The sequence below is a fragment of the Salmo trutta genome, chromosome 9, assembly GCF_901001165.1.
Source record: "Salmo trutta chromosome 9, fSalTru1.1, whole genome shotgun sequence".
NCBI lineage: Eukaryota > Metazoa > Chordata > Actinopteri > Salmoniformes > Salmonidae > Salmo > Salmo trutta.
In genome coordinates, this window is record NC_042965.1 from 15,821,275 (window position 1) to 15,844,484 (window position 23,210).

At 41.7% G+C, this 23,210-nt stretch overlaps 2 protein-coding genes across 7 annotated transcripts in view; both read right to left on the reverse strand.

Moving 5' to 3' along the window:
• Positions 1–547: 547 nt before the first annotated feature.
• On the reverse strand, positions 548–18,732 carry ulk1a (unc-51 like autophagy activating kinase 1a). Of its 4 annotated transcripts, none has more exons than XM_029762711.1 (27): positions 18,157–18,732; positions 17,928–18,020; positions 17,795–17,836; positions 13,320–13,352; positions 13,164–13,200; positions 11,715–11,888; positions 11,318–11,391; positions 11,111–11,212; positions 9,850–9,908; positions 7,437–7,519; positions 6,495–6,545; positions 6,205–6,296; positions 5,912–6,044; positions 5,689–5,749; positions 5,427–5,513; positions 4,932–5,057; positions 4,614–4,768; positions 4,456–4,526; positions 4,210–4,343; positions 3,951–4,066; positions 3,478–3,609; positions 3,140–3,300; positions 2,806–2,990; positions 2,516–2,634; positions 1,559–1,716; positions 1,201–1,336; positions 548–1,083 (listed from the first exon to the last, which is right to left on the reverse strand). In XM_029762711.1, exons 1-27 carry the CDS (start codon positions 18,244–18,246, stop codon positions 1,025–1,027), a joined length of 2,763 nt encoding a protein of 920 aa, XP_029618571.1. In that variant the 5' UTR covers positions 18,247–18,732; the 3' UTR covers positions 548–1,024. The 4 variants fall into 4 exon arrangements, with proteins under 4 accessions (XP_029618571.1, XP_029618570.1, XP_029618569.1 ...); XM_029762710.1 differs by having other exon boundaries at positions 4,932–5,054; positions 5,689–5,770; XM_029762709.1 differs by having other exon boundaries at positions 3,140–3,297; positions 5,689–5,770.
• Positions 18,733–19,041: 309 nt separating this feature from the next.
• The window catches only part of LOC115200040 (adhesion G-protein coupled receptor D1), a 47,025-nt gene continuing 42,856 nt past the window's right edge, over positions 19,042–23,210 (reverse strand). For all 3 annotated transcript variants that reach the window (XM_029762717.1, XM_029762716.1, XM_029762715.1), the window contains 8 exons: positions 23,028–23,181; positions 22,106–22,172; positions 21,808–21,874; positions 21,562–21,653; positions 21,299–21,425; positions 21,132–21,173; positions 20,912–21,004; positions 19,042–20,805 (listed from right to left, as the gene is read on the reverse strand). In XM_029762717.1, the coding sequence (XP_029618577.1) occupies positions 20,710–20,805; positions 20,912–21,004; positions 21,132–21,173; positions 21,299–21,425; positions 21,562–21,653; positions 21,808–21,874; positions 22,106–22,172; positions 23,028–23,181 (738 nt within the window). In that variant the 3' untranslated portion in view covers positions 19,042–20,709. The remainder of the gene's footprint in view (positions 20,806–20,911; positions 21,005–21,131; positions 21,174–21,298; positions 21,426–21,561; positions 21,654–21,807; positions 21,875–22,105; positions 22,173–23,027; positions 23,182–23,210) is intronic.

Genomic DNA, 23,210 nt, shown 5'->3' on the forward strand with positions numbered 1-23,210 from the left:
ATGAATAAGTCTATCATAAATGTATTTGTGCTACAGTGGCTTGTCAAAAACACACACATTGCTAAAAGCAGTAAAATAATCTGCTACAAATTGGCAATACTTGGTCTTCACTTTCTCTTACACAACTTTCCAACTCCTGAAAATGATGCATATTTTTGCCTCCAGTTTAAAGTGGCAATTTGTAACTTTTTGGGCGAAACCCAAATTCATTCTATGTGTTATAGATCTGTCTGACGTTGTCATTGAAAGCAAGTCTAATACGCCATAGATCTGTTCTATGTACGCTATTTCTATGCATCCCGTTCTTAAGTTTCATTTTTGTGTCTTTTATTTTTGGTTTTGTACACCAGCCTCAAACAGCTGAAAATACAATATTTTGGGTTATGGAAAATATATTTCACAGTGCTTTAAATGGTACAATGATTCTCTACACTATACTTGCTTGTTTTATCACATAAACTGAAATGGTGGAGCGATTTCTGCATAGTGCATCTTTAAATATAACACCGGCTGGTACCAAAGATCTTTACCGAATTCACTTCTATTATTGAGTGCCACCTGCTGTACATGAAATTACACTCTCAAACATCTATTACTCTCAAACAACTATTTCAAGTAAAACCAGCTAATTTGAGATGAAAATAATAACTTTGTCCAGTGAGGCCTGATAAATCCAGTAGATTAACAGTAACATACTACTGGCCTGGCATAACATACTGTAGCATGAAACACAACCACAACACACACTGCTCTCAGAGTGGAGTCAGACAGAACCAACCCCACTCTTCTCCTCTCTTCTGGTACTAAAAATGTTTAGTGCTAGGCTGTGGGTTGAGAGCAGCTATATCAGTGGTCTTGTTACTGAGCATGTTCAGTTCAAAGTGCTTTTGTGTGTCAACAGTCCAAGGAGCTCCATCTTCACTGAGGACAGAGGGACATCAGAGGGACATCAGAGGTCTGGAGGTGCTATAACCAAGCTCAGAGGTTCAGCTAATATTGTAGCTATAGTCCAACAGCCTTAAGCTCAATCACACTGTGCAGTCTGCAGAGCAGAGAGGAGGCGTCTCTCAATACACTGTTTACCTGACACCAAAACAAAGGGAGAAACACAGTGAGAGAGACATTCCAAATTTATATCTTCAAATAGATGTGTGCGTGCACATGTTGGCACGTGTGTGTGTGTATCTATAAGCTACTTACATTTACTTATGTTGTCAATGTCTGCCTGCTCTGTGATGGTAAGGGACAGGCCCTCCATGAGCAGAAGGGCTTTATGGTATCTCTGGATGGGCGCCTGGCCACGGTGGAACATCTCATCTAGGGCTGCTGACTGCACCTGGAAAATAGCAACACACATATTATAACCACATCATAAATACTGCAGTAAAAGTAATGTCGTAAAATTATATTTACTCTACTATCCATCGCATATCATACAATATGTATGTCCAATGATTATGTTACACAATACTGAAGACCACTAGACAGTGAAAGAATGGGAGCACATAGAGAGCACAGAAATGTACAGTACTGTGCAGTGAGAGAGAGGAGGCCTTACCATGGTCACGGTGTGACTGTAGATGAGTTTCTCTGCAGTGATGTTGCTCATGTGGTCCATCAGTCTCTGCTTGTTGAGGAGGAAGCTCTGCAGGCGGGCGTTGAGGGACCGACAGGACGTCACACTGCTCTTATACAGCTCATTCATCTTCTTCATCACTATATACAGGAGAAATGACTTTCATTTAATACACTTTATAAAGCATGATCATTAACCTCCTACAGTCTAAACCCTGTCTAAGCCGGGGAATCAAAAGGAAGTTTGTTCTGAGGTGTCTGTCCTATATCTGAGAATTCTAGGACACTATACATTTTTTGGGGACATGTATTTATTAACCCTTTATTTTTGGCACTAAACTATCTCCATATATACTTCCATATTTTTTTTAAACTGGTACCAAGGGACCTTCAGACGAGTCTTGTGAGCGTCCTAGGGCAAAACAACTGACGTACGTGTTCGGGAGAGACTCACCTTTCCAGAGGGGTCATATTAGTGTGTAGCCCAAATTGTTCGGACACTACAGACAGAAGTTGAAAGATCGGCAGTACCGATTTCAGAAGAATCCCAAGACGCTTGTGGGGGTCGTAGAGCAAAACACCATCGTGTTCGTGAGAGTCTCATCTTTCCAATAGTCTGTAGGCCAAACCGTTTGAATGCTACAGACGTTTTCGTGAGAAGACTGATTTTCGGGATGTCTCATGATCTGACAAACACCGTTCTAGCTCTGCAGATGTGGAAGTGCAACATCTGCGGATTCAGTGGATTGAGACGCATCCAATGCAAAAAAACAGATATCTCTTGCTTAAACTGACCGATTTTGATGGGGATTTTTTATTATTATGCTAATTAGATTTCCACAGGGCCGCGGGGAAATCGACTCTAGGGATTAAGAGGATTTAATGGCCATTTTTTCTGCACACATCAATTAGAAGAGGAAAATGTGGTACCATGTCTCACCTTGCTTGACTGTAGAGGAGGGGAAGAGTCTGCCTTCTCTGATGTCCTCCATAGCAGTGTGTAATGCAGACGAAAGATATTCTGCAGCCTTCATGTACAGCACCAACTGCTCTGCATAGCTGCGATAAACACATTGAGAATACCAACGTTAACTTACACAAAAAGATTATTCCACAAAATTAAATAAATACATCTTCAAGTACTAAAAATACATCATTACGCTGTGATTTTTAAAAAAGTAGGTCAAATTTAAAGCTCAGGGAATCAATAACAGAGATGCATCCCCTCACCCCCACTCCCGACTTAGAAGACTGATCTGATCAGCCACCAGGCTTTGCTGCAGGAAGGACACATCAAGAGCGTCCTCACTAGTCTCACTCTCAAGTCCAGTGTCTTTAGAACTGGCTATCTCCATGACACAGTGGACAAAGGCAAGAGTGAAGCGCAGGTTTCTCAGGCCATCCGTATGCCACTGCTGTGAAGGAGAGACACAAAGGATAGCATTTTGTCAACAGTCTAGTTTCTGGCAATGTGAAAACTGTGCATCTATGAACAATAACTCAGTGATGAATCCATTCATGTACAGAGATCTAATATATTATGAAGGAGTGTTTATGTGTTTACCCCCATCAGTGTCTCCTCTGGGAGCTCTGGAGGGTCAAAATCTATGGCCCTGTCTGGGCTGGCTGTCATGGGGTGGGTTAAATGCTGGTAGTTAGGTACATCTCTATGGGTTCCTCTGCTGATTGACCAGGATGGGCTGACATAGCTGGGGGAACCCACTGCTAAGAACAAATATTAAATATGAAAAAGTTATTTAATAGCATTTCTCCCTCTCTGCACATCCTATTACATAGACCCTGATACCATGCTGGGATTCTGAATGTCTAATCAGACTCTACTGATCTAGTATGAGAACCAAATAAGAAACCCTTCTAAGGTAGGTGTAGATCCCTATATACCTGAGAACGTCCTGGTGGGATTTGGTGGGGTCCCGGCGTTTCCTCTGGATGGAGATCCCCCAGTGAACACGACTGAGGTGGGACTGCCTGAGGCTGAGGTTCCTGCAACCCTCAGAGCACCACTAGTTGGAGCTGTAGGAACACATCAGGGGGGAAATGGTGTCTACTGGCTGAACTGGCATGGACATTGATCATGAACCTCCAATGCAAATGTATGGTCATACACCCACTGATTTGCAGTCAGGAACATTATCAAACATTTACTTTTCTTTTCAAGCCTCACATGGGTTATAGATAAGGCTTGTCCTGGATAGATTAAGACCGTACCTAATATATGAAAAGAGTGGGCAGTAGCACAATTACATAAAGCCTAACCCATGGCCAATAACAGGCTTTCATAATTAGAAACAAACAATATATTTTTCCACAGCTCAAAATCCAATCCCCTTGGCTTGCCCATGGTGTCCTGGTACCTGTGGTGTCCATGGACCTCTCAGTGTAAAGGCTCTCGTTACTTCCTCCATCCAGCAGCTGAGCTCCAAAAGCAGCCTTCAGCAGCATGTCAGACAGACGGCCTGCACTCAGAGACCTGGAGATAGGACACACACACACAGATACCTTCAGAGGGCCTCAGCAGACATGTTTAATCATGAATCAATCATACCTTAAGATAGAGCCCACTACCACACTTATGGATATCAGATAACCAGTATCTGCAGAGCTGGTTTTAACCTTTTGAAGGGACCCTTCCTCTTCCCTGTGGCCCTGCTGATGTGGCTCAGGTCTGATACTGTCCGTGTGCGGGTGGGAATGATGGGCAAATCCTCAAAGCTGTTGGGCCGGGGGAATTCATGTGGAGGCGTGGCCTAAGTAGGAATCAGGAAAATAACAACATGAGAATGTTGTATTATAGAGTAACTACTTCACTCATGAGCTTGCAGAAGAGACCACTAAATGTGACATTGTTTAGTGGATGACCTGAGGGCTCTGTTGTCCTGTCCAGGTGCTGAAGAGACCAGTCTGCTCTGGGGTCTCTGGGATAGTGCCCACTGGGGGAAGAGAAACGAAGAAGGACATGTTACGGCGAATATTGTAGTAATGCAGTAATGGAGGTCTGAGGGGGATTCCTACTGTACCTTGTGGAGAAGGCTGGTAGGGTCTGGCCCCTCCAGCTGACAGCCTGCGGTGGCTGAGCACTGCCCCCCCGGGGCCTGATGGGAGAAGGGAGGCTCCAGTCTTCCTACTCCCTGGGGAACTGCCACTACTACTATCAACACAGCACAGGGTGGCCCTGAAACAGATGTGTAACATGTGATCAACAATTTCCAGAATACACCCCCATGGTAGAAATGCCCCACAGAGAGAAGAGAGAGATAGAGAGAGCGAGAGACAGAGAGTGAGAGTGAGAGAGATTGACAGAGACAAGAGACAGAGAAAGTGATAGAGATATGTACCTGGTTGAGCCATGCAGGCCAGCGGGGTGTAGGTTTTGTTCTATGCGCTGGTAGTTGTGGATCTGTGTTGGGACAGGAATGGGCACAGACTGACTGTAGTTACTCCCATTGAACTCTGCAGGCCTGCTGCACAGACAAAAAGGGAGGGGAGAGAGGAAAAGGATGAGTACACCTCAGTGATTTTGTGGGACTGAACACAGCGGGGGTTTGAAGGGAAACAAACACATTAAATGCCTGTAAAAGCAGTACTTGTTCCCTCATAGATTTTTTATCTCTATTAAGTTAGGACAGGTCCATTCTCCCTTTCTCTCACGATGTTTGTAGTGTGACAAACACTAAAGGATGTTATAATTTGATACCTATCAGTTAAACAGGAATGTGCTTTATACTAAAGGCTGGTCAGATTAAAGGAGGGTGAGATGGACAAATGCTGTGAAACTTCTAATAGCCCAGGTTTACTCCCCATCTGTCCCCCTCAGTCAGCCCTGCTCTTACCTAACAGGATTAGGGGGACAGAGGGGTGAAGAGGATGGTGGTGTCCTGCCTAGACTCCCAAGTACCCCAGCAGCCAGCAGAGAGCTCCTTAATCATCAAGACAAAAGGTACAGGACAGAGTCAGTCAGTGTTACCCACTATCTACCTGCTGCTACAAGGACCTCTCATAACCATCTCCATTGTACAGGTTTCTACAGTAGGACTATACATTTCCTGATATTAAATACAACAGAGATATATCATTCTCCTGTACTCAACTTACCCACTGTACAACATGCTGCCCTGGATAGGTGACCCATCTCCCATGTCACATGTGATCTCACCTAGAGGTAACAAAACAGGATCTAAGGACATATCAGTCACATGCATTTACCGCATTAATCAAACCCATATCAAGAACACAATGCTGGTAAAGTCAGAGCTAGAGAGATAAAGACAGACAGATAGAGAGAAAGAGAGAGAGATAGTGAGATAGGGTGTCTTACTGGGGAACTGGGCAGGCACCATGACAAAGTCGTCCGTCTCAGAGGAGGTGTTCCTGCTGTAGTGGAGGGCTGTGTCCCGGGAAGGGGTGGGCTCTGCCTTGGGCTGGAGTCTCTGCAGCACCGCATCGGAATGCTGAAGGGGAAAATATCTAATATTAGACCCTAGGTGACTGGTATTGGTAGCAGATCATTTCCCCTTCGCATTATAAAGCATTGGGCTGAGCACTTGGAAAAGTGCTATATAAATCCTATTCATCATCGTTATCACTCCCCAGAGAGGAGGGGGGACTCACTTGAGGGGAGGAGGCCAGGTGGAAGGTGGAGGAGCTGCAAGAGGAGCTGGCAGACCCAGAGCTGGGGTAGGAGGGCATGGGCACCGGAGAGGCTGGAATGATGAAGGACAAGGACACTGTGGTACTAATCCCAACTACACACTGGGGGTCATGGCATGGCTTTGGTACTCTTTATTTAGGAACTAAATAACTTGAGTTGTACATTAGAGCGCATTAATAATTCACACCTGTCTAAAATGCAGTTCTAATCCACACAGCAATTTGCCTGTATGGCCTATAGGGATACTCACATTTCTTTGTAGATGAACTTGACTCCAGGAAAGAGTGATGGAAAAACTCATCTGTGTGGGTAAACAATGCCAAATAAATTGAAATAAGACTGACATTGCAAGGACTGATTGCAGTTCCATTCCAGTGAAAAAGGCATCACATCAGACAGGGCCACAGTGTCTCCCGACCCCTCCTGTCTCAGCCTCCAGTATTTATGCTGCAATAGTTTGTGTCGGGGGGCTTGGGTCAGTCTGTAATATCTGGGGTACTTCTCCTGTCTTATCTGGTGTCCTGTGTAAATTTAAGTATGCTCCCTCTAATTCTCTCTCTTTCTCCTCTCTCTGTCTTTCTCTCTCTCTCTCTCTTCTCTCGGAGGACCTGAGCCCTAGGACCATGCCTCAGGACTACCTGGCCTGATGAATCCTTGCTGTCCCCAGTCCACCTGGTCATGCTGCTGCTCCAGTTTCAACTGTTCTGCCTGCGGCTGTGGAACCCTGACCTGTTCACCGGACGTGCTATCTCTGCTGTTTTCGACTCTCTCTACCGCACCTGCTGTCTCTAACTCTGAATGATCGGCTATGAAAAGCCAACTGACATTTACTCCTGAGGTGCTGACCTGTTGCACCCTCTACAACCACTGTGATTATTATTATCTGACCCTGCTGGTCATCTATGAACGTTTGAACATCTTGGCCATGTTCTGTTATAATCTCCACCCGGCACAGCCAGAAGAGGACTGGCCACCCCTCAGAGCCTGGTTCCTCTCTAGGTTTCTTCCTGGGTTCTAGCCTTTCTAGGGAGTTTTTCCTAGCCACCGTGCTTCTACATCTGCATTGCTCGCTGTTTGGGGTTTTAGGCTGGGTTTCTGTACAGCACTTTGTGATATCAGCTGACATAAAAAGGGCTTTATAAATACATTTGATGTGCAAATGTTAGTGAGTGAGAGACTGAGTGAGTCTAACCAAAGTCCATGCGCTCCTTATGGTTCCTTTGCAGCAGGCCCAGGAGCAGGTGTCTCAGGTGGACTGACGTCTCCCGTGGAATACTGGGAGAAACACAGGTTTACAGGTTTCACTTTGAAAACATATTTCTTTAATGACCTTAAGACAAAACAAGCTGAGTGTTCAACAAGGACACAGAGTAATATCACACATTGGACTGTTTTCTGTTTGTATGTATTGACTATTTAGAAGATGATGTTTTGAGTGAGTTTATTTAAGCAGTAAGGCCCGAGGGGTGTGGTATATGGCCAATATACCACGGCTAAGGGCTGTTCTTAAGAACGACGCAACGCAACCAATGTAATCAAAGCAGTAAAAATAAATGTTTTGTCGTACCCATGGTATACAGTCTAGTATATTAACGCAGTCAGCCAATCAGCATTCAGGGCTCGAACCACCCAGTTTCTAACGTGGAACACACCTTCCATGTCATGCATTATTTTCCAGAGAACGCATAGCCCTCATTGATTATCCCTTACTAAGCAATGTATCGGGTTGTTATGACACCCTGAGCTGTAATGTGGTGTGTGGTTATGTTTTCCTAGCACTAAGAGCAAGACTGTGGTATGATACTGTCTGAGTGTGGCTGTGTGCCTGTGTTTATGTTTGAGTGACTCAGGGCATTTTGACACCCTGACCCTTACAAAAAAAGATTGCAGTTTTTAAACTGCAGTAACTGCAGTCGACTGTGGTATTTTGGACGCAGTATTTGCAGCATACTGCAGTTAGACTGCATTCTGACAGCAATCTTTTTTTGTAAGGGGAGCCATGGTGTGTGTGTGTGTGTGTGTGTGTGATATATCTGGGTCATGTGGAAAGTGATAGCGGTGCAGTAGCAGGCAGCTAACAGCTGTTATAAATAGTGAAAAGCAAATACTAAACCCTGTAACCCACACAAACATCCCCATCTTTATCAGAGACAGAGTTCTACTAAACTGGTATTCCCCTGAGTAACACAAATACACAAGCTCACAAAGTAAAAGATTAAAATATAACAAATGCCTATGGCTGTTTTGCACTTCAAAGGGGATGGATAGTGGGATAATATTTGTGACCCTGAATAAGAGATACACAATTCTACAACTGCACCATTCAGAGCATCTTGACCGGTTGCATCACTGCTTAGTATGGCAACTACACAGACCTCAATCGCATGGCACTACAGAGGATGGTGCGGACAGCCCAGTAAATTACTAGGGCCGAGCTCCCTGCCATCCAGGACCTCTATATCAGGCGGTGTGAAAGGAAGGCCCGAAAAACCATTAGACTCCAGCCACCCAAACCATAGACTGTTCTCTCTGCTTCCACATGGCAAGCGGTACCGGACTGACTCTATGCCCATTCACTCTATGCACACTCTACACGCACACACTTCATTTTCCCACACACACATAACACCCACACACATTCATACTGACTCTACACACAAGTACACACACTCACATAAAATCATCATATATGCTGCTGCTACTCTGTTTACCATATATCCTGATGCATAGTCAGTCACCTTACCCCTATACATTTCTACCTCTCTCTTCAGTATCCCTGCACATTGTAAATATGGTTTTGGCACTGACCCTGGATCTTATCCTGTATGTAGCTTACTTTCTTTGTTGTGTTCTTCTTCCTATCTCTCGTGTGTTTTTGTTCTACTTGACTTTTTAAAAATAGAACTACTGATACTGATAACTGCATTGTTTGTGCCAATAAAACGTGAAACTTGAGTGTATAAGAATCTTTAGGGGCGGCAATAATTTTCACATCTATAAAAAAAACACATCTATTTTTCTGAGAAATTGTATGAAGCGCCTATCAGAGTCCAAAACATGTACATGTACGTACAACAGTGTTCTAGCATATTGAACCATTGGCTTTCATACGTTACGGATTCTCAGCGTGGCTCAAGCAATTTCTCCAACTGTCAACACTTTCAAATGAATAGAGGACATGTACGTGGAGCCGTGTTGGTTGGGAATTTTGGCGAGGTGGGCGTTTGGACTGTGCATCCCCCGCGGATGGTGGTCTGAGAGCCGAGTAGCTATGTGTCACAATGGGATGCTGGACTATGGACTCTACATCTGTGGACTCTGAATTACACTTTAGTATGAAATAATATAATTGTCCTATTTTTTGGAGCGTACAATATAGCTCGGTGTTTGAATTATTTATTTTATACAGTCTTTTTTGCTCATCTTTATCAAGGGGTCTAATCATTTTGGAGGTGACTGTACATTATAGGGTTACCTAAAGTAAGCTGTCAGTAAGCTGATTAGACACATAAGACAGATCTGCCTGTTTATGCTATCCTCACACCTAATCCTGTGTGTGTGTGTCTCGATTCTCAGAGCAGAGGCCTGCAGGTCTCACTACTAACCTGGGCTGGAGGTCCCTGTTTCTCTCATAGAAGAGACGCAGCTCCTGGGGGCTACTGGCCTGCATGACGAACACACAACACAGGGCACACACACACACACACATCCTGTCTGTAACTGTCTGTTACAGCTGGAATACACACCTACCTGTTCACTTACAATCACATGAAATCACTTTTTTTATGAAACGTTTAATGTTTTGCCGCAAAATGAAATGAATGAAAAACAATTAGCAATAAAGACAATTGCCTTTAAGAAATCAACTGTGATTTTACACTTCAGATCAGAGGACATACAAGTTGTCATTCCATTAGTTATCTTTTGTGGTTGGTTGTACACTGGATGTTTAGGACTTGTCAACTAAAACCAGGTGACATGGACAGTCTAAGTGAACACTACACCATTACATGATCACCCTGCCACTGACCCTGTCTGCTCTGAACTCACTGGCCTGTCCTGGCATGCTTCTCTCTGGGTAATTGCTATTCAAATAATTTAATGTAGGAATAGCCCTATACCAAGTACAAAGGTTCAAATCTTCGAATTTCAGACAGCTTCAACCTAAAGCTAAATCATTACTGACTTCCTAATAAACAGGCAGATCACTTAGCCTTTCAAGGAAACATGAACATAAGTCAAACTATTTTCGCTTGGCAAACTTGCTGACAGCTCTCTAGAACTCTCTCAAAACATGATTCAGCACAGCATCAATCAACCCTAACCACGTATGCCACAGTCCACTGCATAGAGTGGCCTCCTAGATGGTAGGGTGATAAACCCCCTGCCTGCCCTGGCTGTTGTGAAACAATGTTTACCCTGGTCTCAGCCATTTCCTCATCCACCTGGCAGCTTGGCTGTTTGTAAACAGGGATCTTTCGGAACAAGTGGACACACTGTTCAGACCCCAAGGAGTAACATAACAGCAGGGAACACATAGAGAAGCACTCAGTGTGCTGTGGGTGTGTGAACATGCTGTTTAATACAGGCTCGTGATGTGTTGTCGTACTTTATACGAACAGCTGTCTTTCATATGATCTATGGTCAGTTCTTTCATAATATAACATGAACCACGGTAGTCAGCCTGTTTCGAAAGGCATTAGAAATCGTAAAAGACCTATTAGAAGTTTCTTACGCAAGAGCATTCAGAGGTTTTAGAAAACATTTTAGATTAGCATGAGTAAGTCATGTAACTAAAAAAAGAAATGATACGTTTCCTAACATTCTTGTTTCCTAAAATTGTGAGTGTGTGTGTTTATCACTCACCTGAAACGGAGCTTTCCCAGTTAAACACTGGTATACTATGGTTCCTATGCTCCACAGATCGGCCTTGGCATCATAGTTCTGGGACATGATCACCTCCGGGGCCTGAGCACAGACAGACACAGCACAGTGGGTTAGGGTCACATGTACAGTATTTGACCATAAGGTGGGTTAGGATGTATACGTGTATGGGCAATAGGAGTTTCTCACCATATACATTGGGGAGCCACACAGAGTGGCTGCCATAGTGTTACACTGGAGGTGACGTGCAAAGCCAAAATCAGCTGGAGAGAGGGCAAAATCATCAGCCAAAAACACATCTCAAAACACATGTTTTCACTTATTTTCATTCTCTAAACCCACGATGAGAAATGTTTTTCTTTCAGAAGGGAAAATTGGAGGCTAAATGCTGGACTCTTTCCAAGTGAATGATTTAAGAGAGCTGTATCCTTTGAGTAGCTGTATCCTTTAAGTGGCAATATGACAACTAACCGTCATTGATCAACAAACAAATCACTTCCCAACCTCCCATCCACACCCTGCAGCAAAAACTGTCCAGCTTCTCTTTTGTGTACTTAATGTACAGTATATTACCCAAAACACAAACCTATCTTGATGCAGGTGTTGTTGGGGCTGGACTTGCGTCCCTCAGGGTGACAGAGAAGGATGTTCTGAGGTTTGAGGTCTCTGTGGAGGATGCCCTTTTCTTTCAGCACCTTCATGGCCCCAGCTATCTGCTGGAGGAAGATCCGGATGGTGTCCTCACTCAGAGTAGCCTTAGCTGCAGTCACGTGAGAGGCCAAACAGGAGAACATACATGGGAAATAAAGTTAGTAGGACAAGGGTCACGGGATTTGACAGTAGTACGGCTACTAATATATAGCTAGCTATAGGAACTTCTTCCAAAATGTGTAAAGGACAGGAATAACTAACTGACACCCTAATCCCTCAAACACCTCGGCTGTATTTTTAGCGTCGGTGTTTTTCCACCCTAGGAGAGGAGATAAGTCAGCGACAGATGGATGAGGTCATGTTGGTACTACAGGAGCCTTGCAAGGCGTGTCTGATGTGCCAACCTAATGACAAGGGCGAGCAGGCACAGGAGATGCAGGCAAATGTCTTGTCTACAAAACAGGACACGCTTGCATGATAGCAAAATCAGGCCAAAACAGGCCTTCGATCTTTAAATAGACTCATCGACCTACGCACACATGGTAAATTTAGTCAATGAGACATCTGTATGCCCTCGGTCTAGTCACTGTTTCTAAAGGGGAGAGAGTGTAATAGAAGGAGGAGATTGGCTGTTGATATTCTGCTAAGAGTATGAGAGGAGAGAATGTTTTATTCTGTGGATTTATGATGGTGTCAGTGGGAGGATTATTGTCAATTTTGGCTGTGAGAGAGCAGGCAAAATAGGGAGGTATTTTCATTGCTCAATATTGTTATGTTACTCTAGGTCTGTGTGTGAAGGAGAGATATTTTCAGTGGCCTTGTGTTTCTTTAGTGGGTGTAGGGAAACATTCATTTTGGTGTTAATCACAAAAAATCCTGTTCTGTATGTTGGGCTTAATTTGGGCCAAGCTCTTTAAGCATTTGTTGTACAGGCCTAGGCATTGTGTCAGCATGTAACCCGCATCTAAATTATATGTCACATTGTTTTGCCGAAAGATGATTATGGTTCTACTTTTCATGATCTTTCAAAATAAAAGGATTACAAGTACTCAACAAAGTCCACAACGAAGTCCTCAACAAAGTCTCTGGCAGATTTTATTACTATAACAACAATAGCTTATCACAATAACCTGCAACCAAATCTTTGTTTGTTTGGTCTTTGTTTGACCCTGTTTCATACTAGCAAATGGTGTTTGGTTCTTCACTCTAAGCAATACACATGGGTATCAATACAGGCACCTGAAACACCTACAGTACAATCACAATGAAGGTGTTAGAATGCTTAAGATGTTAAGATGCTCCAATTCCTTTTGAAGTTCAAACATGAGTTAAGAGGAGAGACATATTTGTCAAAGCTCTGTTTGTGAGGTGACAGTATACTCACAGTGGAGGTATTCTGCCAAGTCTCCTCCATTGCAGTACTGGGAGCAGAAAATAATGGAAAATGTCATTAGATATAATTGAATTGCTTCTTTCTACAACCACGAATAATCCACATATACAGTAGCCTATACATAAAGCAAACCAGACTTCATCTTACCTCCATGACCAGATACACACACCCAGCCATTTCCTGTTAGAGAAAACATAAAAATCACTGATTGTGGTGACATAATATATCCATATAGATTTTTAAGATAGCAAACGTTGACTAAAACTGTGCATGTTCAAAATACATTTACCCGACAACAAGGGAAATAACCCCTACAGCCTTTGCAATATATAATTATTACTTTTGTTCTGTTCGTTTTCTCCCCCAAGGCAAATTAATTCCATCCATGGTTGTTTTAAATTAGATATGTACTGCAGTCCCAAGTGGGTTTGAATAATGCATAAATGTAGAGACTATCCCATAAGAATCAAACGACACCACTTCATAATTTAGAGTGGGCTGGCTCCCATTTGGCGGATCATGCAGGGTTGAGCTGGCAGCAAGGAAGGTGAGAGGGTTAGGCTGTCAGTCCAAGCTGACTGCTATTGAATGGATTATAAGGGTGTGACTGGGAGGGGAATGAAGTGGATTCAGGTTTCACTTGAATTTATAAGGTTTTAGTAGATACCAGTATCCTTTATCCCCACTGAGAACAGACATCAATTCAACATCTATTCCAAGTTGGTTCAACATAATTTCATTGAAATGACATGGAAACAACGTTGGTTCAACCAGTGTGTGCCCAGTGAGTCTTTTAATAATTAAACAAATATTGCTCAGTTACTCAAAGCAAATTGTCACATTTAGAGATACTATTACATTGTATCAATCAAATGTCACCCAAACAAAATGGAACTGAGATAAAATGGGCTTGAGTAAATGTTAGATACATGACAGCTAGTGACATTACAGTAGGACAAAAGCCCTTCCTTTCATGTCTCCATATCACCTAGAAGGTGTCAGGTCTCTAATCATTAGTCATTAAGTTGCTGAAGACTGTTCCTGGGGAGATTTCTGCTGACTGAGCTCCTTGTCTGTTGTCTTAAGCCATTATTTAGCTTGCAGGCCGGCTGCACACTGCCATCTGTTTAAGACCAGTGAACCCAAACATCAGCAAACCATCTAATGTCTGTCTGGTGACGGGATCATTTTACAACCACATAGGGCCTTTAAGGGAAGACTGCCAAATACAGCTGCAGCTGGTGCCCCATACAATACCTGAGATGGGAACATTGAGATACTCACCTACACGCACATTTGATAAGTTCATTCATTAACCAGGATGCCAACTGACAGCAATGGATATGTTATAACAATGTATCAGATTAGATGTCTCACCTTTACTGGGATTGGATTGGCTAGTAAAGAAATCTATAGATTGATTGTTCTGGTCCAACAGCTTCAGCAACGGCTCTTCTTCTAAGGCCAGCTGCCACTTGGGACAAGAAAGTCTCACCTACTGTAGGGTACTGTAGCACTCAGCCATAAACCATAAACTGGTCTATACGTGAAAGTTTGGAAAGTTGTTCGTCTGCTTCACATGAGAATATTCTTACAGAAACCTCTAGGCCCCTCAAACTCAACTCTGGACCTCAAAGCCAGTCCTGTGTTTTTTCATTGTTCCCCTCTAATCAGGGACTGATTTAGACCTGGGAAACCAGGTGTGTGCAATTAATTATCAGGTAGAACAGAAAAAAATCAGGCTCTGGATCTCGTAGGGCAGGGATCATCAACTAGATTCAGCCGCGGGACGAATCTTTCTTGAGTGGATGGTCGGGGCGGAACATAATTACAAATAATTTGTAGATTGCAAATTGACCGCATGAAGCCCAAACAGATACAATATTTCAAACCTTGCTTACATTTGTATACGATCCTTTCTCTCTATTATGCATGGGAATACTTGGGAACAGATTTCCAAAATGAAAATCACTTGGAGATGATTTCCTGGTGTTTTTACAATCTTTTATGTCCAAGAATAAATATATTATATATAATAATACTAATTTGTAGACTGCAAATTGACTGCAAAAAGTCTAAACATATATAATATTTGACTAAAACAATAATTTCAAACCTTGTTTACATTTGTATATGATCACATGCATCTCTCTATTATGAGTGTGAATACTTGGGAACAGATTTCCAAAATTAAAATCACTTGGAGCTGATTTCCTGATGTTTTTATAGTCTTTTATATCCAACAATGAAATAATATTATTATTGTTATTATTTTTGCTCAGGGAACATGGGAGGACAAATTGGCCCACTGGCCTCCAGTTGGGGAACCATGTTGCAGGGTAAGAGTTGAATAGCCCTGCTCTAGGCCAAAAGTACTCTCTGGATCTTGTAGTTTATGTGGATGTAGGGTACGAGGGGGTAAGGAGCCCCCCTAAGAACAATTTCTAATTGCTGACACAAAAAGCAACGTTTTGAAAAAAATGGTATGTGGATCAAGGTCATGCTAAGGCGAATAAACTATAAAGGGAAATAAATGGCTACAGTTGAGACATTTTTTTGTTATTTCATGAAATGTTGTTTTTAGAAAAGGGGCATATTTTTTAAGTCCCGGGGTAACTCGGGGTGCCAGTTACCCGCGTAGAAGATTATGGCATAGGGTTTCACACAAGTGTGTTAAAATCCATTTAATCAGTTTTATTTAGAAATGTCTTTAATAAGTAATACTTAAAAGCTAAGTCTAGTTGTGTAATTGTAATTATTAAAATAAAATATGGCGGGGGGGGGGGGGGGGGTGTGTTGTTGTACATGTCACCATTAATATCTGCACTATGAGGAGATTTGATGTACCGTAATTTCCGGACTATTAAGCGCACCTGAATATAAGCCGTACCCACTGAATTAAAAAATATATATTATTTTGAACATAAATAAGCCGCACATGTCTATAAGCCGCAGGTGCCTACCAGTACATTGAAACAAATGAACTTTACACAGGCTTTAACGAAACACGGCTTGTAACAAAAATAAATAGGCTTTAACGAAACACGGCTTGTAACAAAAATAAATAGGCTTAACGAAACACGGCTTGTAAAAAAATAAAAAATAAATAAAAATTAGCAGTAAGCATTAGTTGTCTTTTTGCACTGAGTCAATTCCTCACGCTGCTGTTTCCAACGTCTTATCATCGACTCATTAAGACCAAGCTCCCGTGCAGCAGCTCTATTTCCTTTTCCAACCGCCAGATCAATCGCCATCAACTTGAAAGCTGCATCATATGCATTTCTCCGTGTCTTTGCCATGATGAGGGTGACAAAATGACTACCGTAATCAGAATGATGGGAAGTTTGAGGGCGCTCGATTTAATCTAAACAGTAAACAAAAAAGTTGTTTGACCTTAACCCTTTCGGCAATTTCAAAGCTTCATGCCGCCAAAAAACTGAGCACGTCACAGAATGTGTTTTTAAAAAAAATTTTTTGTTGAAAGCGGGTAAAATCCATATATTAGCCGCGTCATTGTTTAAGCCGCGAGGTTCAAAGCCTGGGAAAAAAGTTGCGGCTTATAGTCCGGAATTTACGGTAGTCCCTCTTTTTAACTCACCTGCAAATGAATTTCCTTTGTTCTTTCTTTGTTGTTCCTTTTCCATCCATTATATACAATTGCACTAAATATTATTTGAATAATGCAGGATTTTAAATCCCAGCAGTCTTTAAAATGACATTCAGGAGCAAAAAGTTTTCAATAGCTGTTTTTAATATAATATTGGAATGGAATATAACATTAAATAACATTGGAGTGTAACAGTGATGTGGCAACTCTCTTATGCTCTGCTATTGCATGATTCTAATCTGTACGTAGGTCACAAAAAAAGATATCCCCAGTAAAATTGGAGCACAACTCACTAGCCCACCTACTGCACTGCTCACACCTACAGTAATCCAGTCCCCACCTGTGACTGAAAACAGGGGGAGAGGTGCTAATTTAAAAGCTTTCTTTTAAAAACGTGGCTAGCGATCCGGCAGTATGACATAAAATGCTGTGTAAAATAGCTAAAAGGCTATAAAGTAACATTAACTGTAAAGCTATTAGCCACTAGTGGAAACATTTACAACTGCAATTAAGTTACGTTATCTTTTATAATGTATTTTACCTCAGACGATCTGGTAGTAAGGTTGCAAGCTTGCCCCAACACACTCATCCAACATATTAATACTATTAATACTTTACTAAAAAAGTAAATACATTTTTCTCTCTAAACAAGAGGATTATTTATCTTAAGGCTTTCCTACTTGTATATTTAAAAAACTTGGTGACATCTTGTGGTCTTTATGTGAATTACAGGGGGGGGGGGGGGCAGTTACCCCAGGGGGCTAGTCACCCCCTAGTACCCTACGTGTTATCTATGTCAGTACTCAACATACACGCCTATCAACAGAGTATGAGCGAATGAGATGCAATGTTCTGCACATCGAATGTCAACAATTGAGCACGTGAAAGCAGGTTTAGGAAAAGCTGTTAGTCAGCTTATTGTGTAGAACTAGAACAGTGTGTGATGATACCGACATGTACAGGTAGGCTACATGTGTGTCAATAATACATAATGATGTTGAAAATCGACACATACCTGGAAGTCAAGTAGTCCAACGATATTCTCATGTTTCAGTTCCTGTGTAGAGAGAGGAACAACAATTGATTGGTTCATTTGCCTAGGTCTGGACTTAGAGTAATTGCATCAAGTTTCGTCGTCAAATTCTTACCTTTAATATTTTAATCTCTTTTCCTAAGAGGGAATGGGATTTTGCCAAGTTCTTCTTGTTAATACATTTCACAGCTACTTCCAAGTCATGTCTCTTAAAAAGGCAAAGGGAAAGGCAGAAGATGAACGGCTATACTATCCACGCATGCCATACAATCTCTCAATAAAAAAAGGTATATAGGACTTATCTCACCCTGTTTATAACATATGTATAATAGCATACAAATTACCTCCTTATGTCTCCCTTTGAACACCACGGCAAAGGCACCATGTCCAATAAGGTCTTTCCTGTTGAACTCGAATTTCCCAATAGTCTCCATACTGTTCTCTAACAATAACAACAGGTGCTGTGTATATCCAGGTGGAATCAGGATGTTGACGTTACCACCGGAACAATTTGGAAGTCGTCACCGTTCAACTCCAGACAGCAAGAGAGGTGTCTAGATCCTTCAAGTCTCTCCCCGATTAAAAACACTAACACTTCTTGAATCATGACGGTTTCATTTAAAATATCAATATCCTATATTCGAAGTTGTTGTCACCATTATGCCTTTATATAAAAACCTACAAAATGACAGATCTCATACAGAACAGACTGAAAACTGTTTACAACAGAGAAGAGTCAATTTTCCCTCGTTAGTTGGATATAAACTCCAAAGTAGTCTTTATGAATTCTCAAAACGTAAGTTGTCTTTACACAGACAGATAAATCACCTTTATCCAGACTCTGTAGGCTATACTGGTTCCATTTGTTACGAGTCTTCACCTATCACGAACAAACGATCCCACTGTAGTTATTCATATCCCTGGGTGTGAGCATGCGCAATAGGAGTTGTAGCAGTGTTCGCCTAGTCAGAAACATGAGTCCCGCGGGCGCGCAATATGGCCACAGGTTACTTAACCTGACGCAACGCAATATCAGAGCACTATGTGTGTCATTTTCACACATGAAATAATGCCTTGTCTACCACATCCTTTTCTTTATTTTAGCATTGCCACTTCTTAGGCCTACTGCAGTTTCAATACTTCCGATAGATAGCGCAGGTGAGACGGTATTATTTCCTACATACAGTAGGAAGGATACTGGGGACTGTTGAGGGAGGAATTGCAACCAATACGTTTTCATGTTTGTCTTTTTATTCAACAAACTTGAACACAGAAAGTACCTTAGAAAACAAGCAAAAGACAGGCCATAAGATGATGGTCTGTTCTGAAATACTGAAAAAGACTAGTCATAGGAAGTGTTTTTAAATGATTTCATACAGCAAATCCTATTGCAGGAGACTAAGTGTTGGTACAGTGTCAGAACCATCAACATCTCATCAGACATTACTCTCCAATCTCACAGTGAAACTCAACAAAAGACAATTTGATGGACTCAATTCAAAGTCCCACTCTTGTGTTTGTGAAAGACATGAATATGCTAGCCTATAACTATGTATCCTCTACTCAAAGATAAAGCATAAAACATATAATGATCTACGTAATTTGAAAAGTTAAATGGAACACTGATAAAAAAATTCACAGAATTGTGTCTAACACAATTAATAATTCTCTATTTTTCAAAAAAGCATGAAATACTGCAGCTTACAGAGACATGAGGTACATTATGAAATACCATTGTCAACTCATCTTCATCGTAAGAAGAAACAACACACAAAGAAAACATCAAAAGAGAGACAGGTATCAAACATTGTGAGTATTTCGAGTGACTTTGCTCTGGTGCTTTGCAAAAATTTTAAGAATCACAAAATCCATAAATAAATACATTAAACTGTGTTTTTTCTTCTTCGTTTGATTACACTTTTTACATTAGTGAAAGTATTTTTCCTTGTATCAACTATCCCTACGCTAAGGCACATGTTTATTTGGGGCTAGATTTAATGTTCTGCACTTTCTGGAAATTAAATATTTCAAACAGAAAATAATTGTAATGTATTATTTTCATTGGTTCAACACATAATGCTTAGTGTGCCATGCAGCCAGGAGCCTGTGATAATCATGTATTAGAATAACCATTCTGAACCAGAACAAACCGATTACCAGGCTGCTATTAGCCTCTTTGTCATAACCATAATACATACTGAAAGTAACTATAACACTCAAAAAAGTAAAAGCTACACTATGTTTACATATCACAAAATATACCAATGCAAAACATTGGACAGCCTCTGGTCAAATTGATCATTATTCATGAACAATACTTGGGTAGAAACATTTCAAGACATTATACACAATATGGTGGACAAAAACTATCTAAAACAGTTAATGGCATGCTTTAAATCCTCAAGGTTAAGAGCCATTAGAATCTCACTCTGTTCCCTAACCATGGGTCCCCTCAGAATTCCCTTCCCTAAATGGATCTGGCCAGCTGTCTTTTATAAGAGAAAGGCAGGGTCTGAGTCTGTTTGTCATCAGGGGGAGATTACAGTATGTTCCATTTGAGGTTACAGCTTTACATCAAATCATTGTATAGTGGTGGAGGAGTAAGGGAGCGGGAGGCTGTGGGCTGTGGAAGCTAAGCTCAGAGATGCCTGTAAGAATGGATACTCACTGTCATTGTGTATAGAGATCTGAATGAAGACGCATGACATCCTGACTATGCAGCTGAACCACAGCATACCCCCTTATCTAAGGCTTTTCCTTTTGAGTCATATATCACATATAACAGTGGACAATAGCACAATGCTTTAGCCAGTGTATGTTGATGAATCTACACTAGTCAACCCCTGGTTGGCATGGCATCCTATTTCCGCCCTTACTCGAAGTGATGCCCTCCAGTTTTAGACAGCAGAGAGGTCGATCCGATTGGCTGAGTTGGTGCTTTTGTCCCATGTGTTCATCTTTGTGGGGCTCGCCCCTCCCCTGTTTCCATTCATCTACAAGAGAAAAAGGAGAGCACACACTTGATCTCACATTCAAAGTTATAAGTTGAATTCACTTCTTTCTTCTTAGCCAATTAGACCCCTCTATCTTGGTACTCACAACGTCAGAATTGAAGGGTTTCACATTGATGTTGCGAATGGAGCTGCTGGTTAGAGACCACACCTTGGTTTTGTGCTTAAAGGCAGCTCTGACCTACCGCAAAACAGCACAACCATGAGTAGGACCAATAACAGATGCAATGTTTCATAAACCTCCCCAGACATATTAGAAACAAAATAAACTATATCAACATTATAACAACATGAGAGGTGTGCCTTACCTCAGAGTTGAGAAGACAATGGAACAGGAAGATAAAGAATCCCTTTAGAGAGAAAAATCCACATGACTGTAGTCAATTACTGTAAATAAAGGCTATTGATAAAGACTATTGATATTTTATGAAATGTATTAGATTGCATAATGGCACATTTACAGTACGCTACTTACCTGTAATGAGTTGAAAACAGAAAACATGTACTGGAACATCAGTGCGTGATCGTTGATGGCCAGTACCCCAAAGATCCAGGAGATGCCCAGAATAGGAAGGAGCACAGCCACTGCCTTTGCAGTCAGCCTATACACACAGAGAGACACAGACACACTAAATGTCAGCTATCTATAGTGTATTAATGTCAGTCTGACTGAGTCAGAGTTTGGATAGCGTCATCACCGTGATGGTTTCAGCCCTAAGAACAGAGATGATGACTCACTTGACTGCGTTGGCATCGCCATGAACCTTGTAATTCTCTGAACTAATACGAGAGATGATCCTCGTTACAGATATAAGAATCACAATATTCACCTAAGTAAGAGAGAAAACAACACATATCAGTTAATGTCTAAATATCACTTTCATGAACAAAAAGCTTGAGCTCCAGTGATTAATTAGCTGTAAATTGTAAAGTAAAGAACGGAAATAAACAAACAGTTAGTGGTGATTTCTTCAGTTCTCTTACCACAATGACAAACAGTGCTGGTGCCACAAACGCCCAAATAGCCCCATTCTTCAAGGACAGCCAACAGCTGAGGGAGGGAAGAGAGAGATAACAAGCTTGGTCGACATCTCTCACATTATACTTCCCATCTCCGTTTACTCTGTAAACTACTTATACATAAATATGCCTAGATACATATCTCTTAATTCATGGCAGTTTTATGGCACCAGTATTGATATTTTAACTATATCCAATGGCACAGAGTGCTGCCAAGTGGTTTTGAATGTCCAGGTTGGAGTGTGTTGACTCAGTGACTTACTTCCCAACCTCTCCATAGCTGTCCAAGGCTGATGTCATAGAGACCACACATATCACCAGTGGAGACCCTGGGAGAAGAGAGGCCATGTTAGTTACAAGATAAAAAGATATCACACACATCATGACATCTCTAACATTTCATTGTTTAGTATATGCTTCCTTATACAGTATTGACTTCAGTCTAATGTTTTCTAAATCAGGTTTGGCAAGAAGTATGAGATGAAAGTTAGCAAGACCGACAGTGGAGGACACCGGATGTTTTTTCATTCCCACCAACATGGTTCTAGTCTTGGTCATGCTTTCATCTGTTTTAACGAGTTGCTAAGTCCACAGAGATTTACAGACTTCCCCAGCTAAGAACAATTAAACTGTTACGCTAAAGGAGGAGATGAAGAATAAAGGGTCAGGAGCCTGATTTCACTGCTAACAACAGGAGCTGTAAATTACAAAATGGCAGTGTTTTAAAAAAAAACTTAGGCTGGACACATCTACACTACTTAATTTGCTGTTGGCCACAAATCGCAGCATTACTTCGGCCAACAACATAGGAAATTATAAAAACGAGAACTTATTTCTAATAATCACTCCAGCATGTGAAGGAGGCGCAGTGTTCCCAGACAGCTAAAAGAAACGCACTTACACACGCACACACATTCTCCTGTCTGTCTGTCCACTCTGGCTAACAGAGACCCGGGAAGTCTGAAGGCCAAACTAGAGGTCTGCTAAAACCAGACCTTAAAGGTCAACATTTTAATTGTGGGAAACATTGTTCATGATTAGTCTTTTGAAGCAAAGCATATTATTGCATGTAGCTGCAGGTGTACATGGAAAACCGATTGATCCAGTTTGAGATTAATAAAAATATGTGGATCATTAAGACATTTGTTCCTAAAAAGGACCATTAATACAGTTACAAGACGTACCCCAGCCAATCCCATAGTAGTAGAAATGCTTGCTGCCCTCTGAGCCGAAAACCTTGATGACCATGCTGTAGAGGTGCAGGCCCTCCACCAGCATCCAGGCAAACGCACTCAGGAAGAAGAAGTGGAGCAGCACAGCCATCACCTTACAGGGCAGCTGGGAGAGGAGAGGGGTTAAAGGTTAAA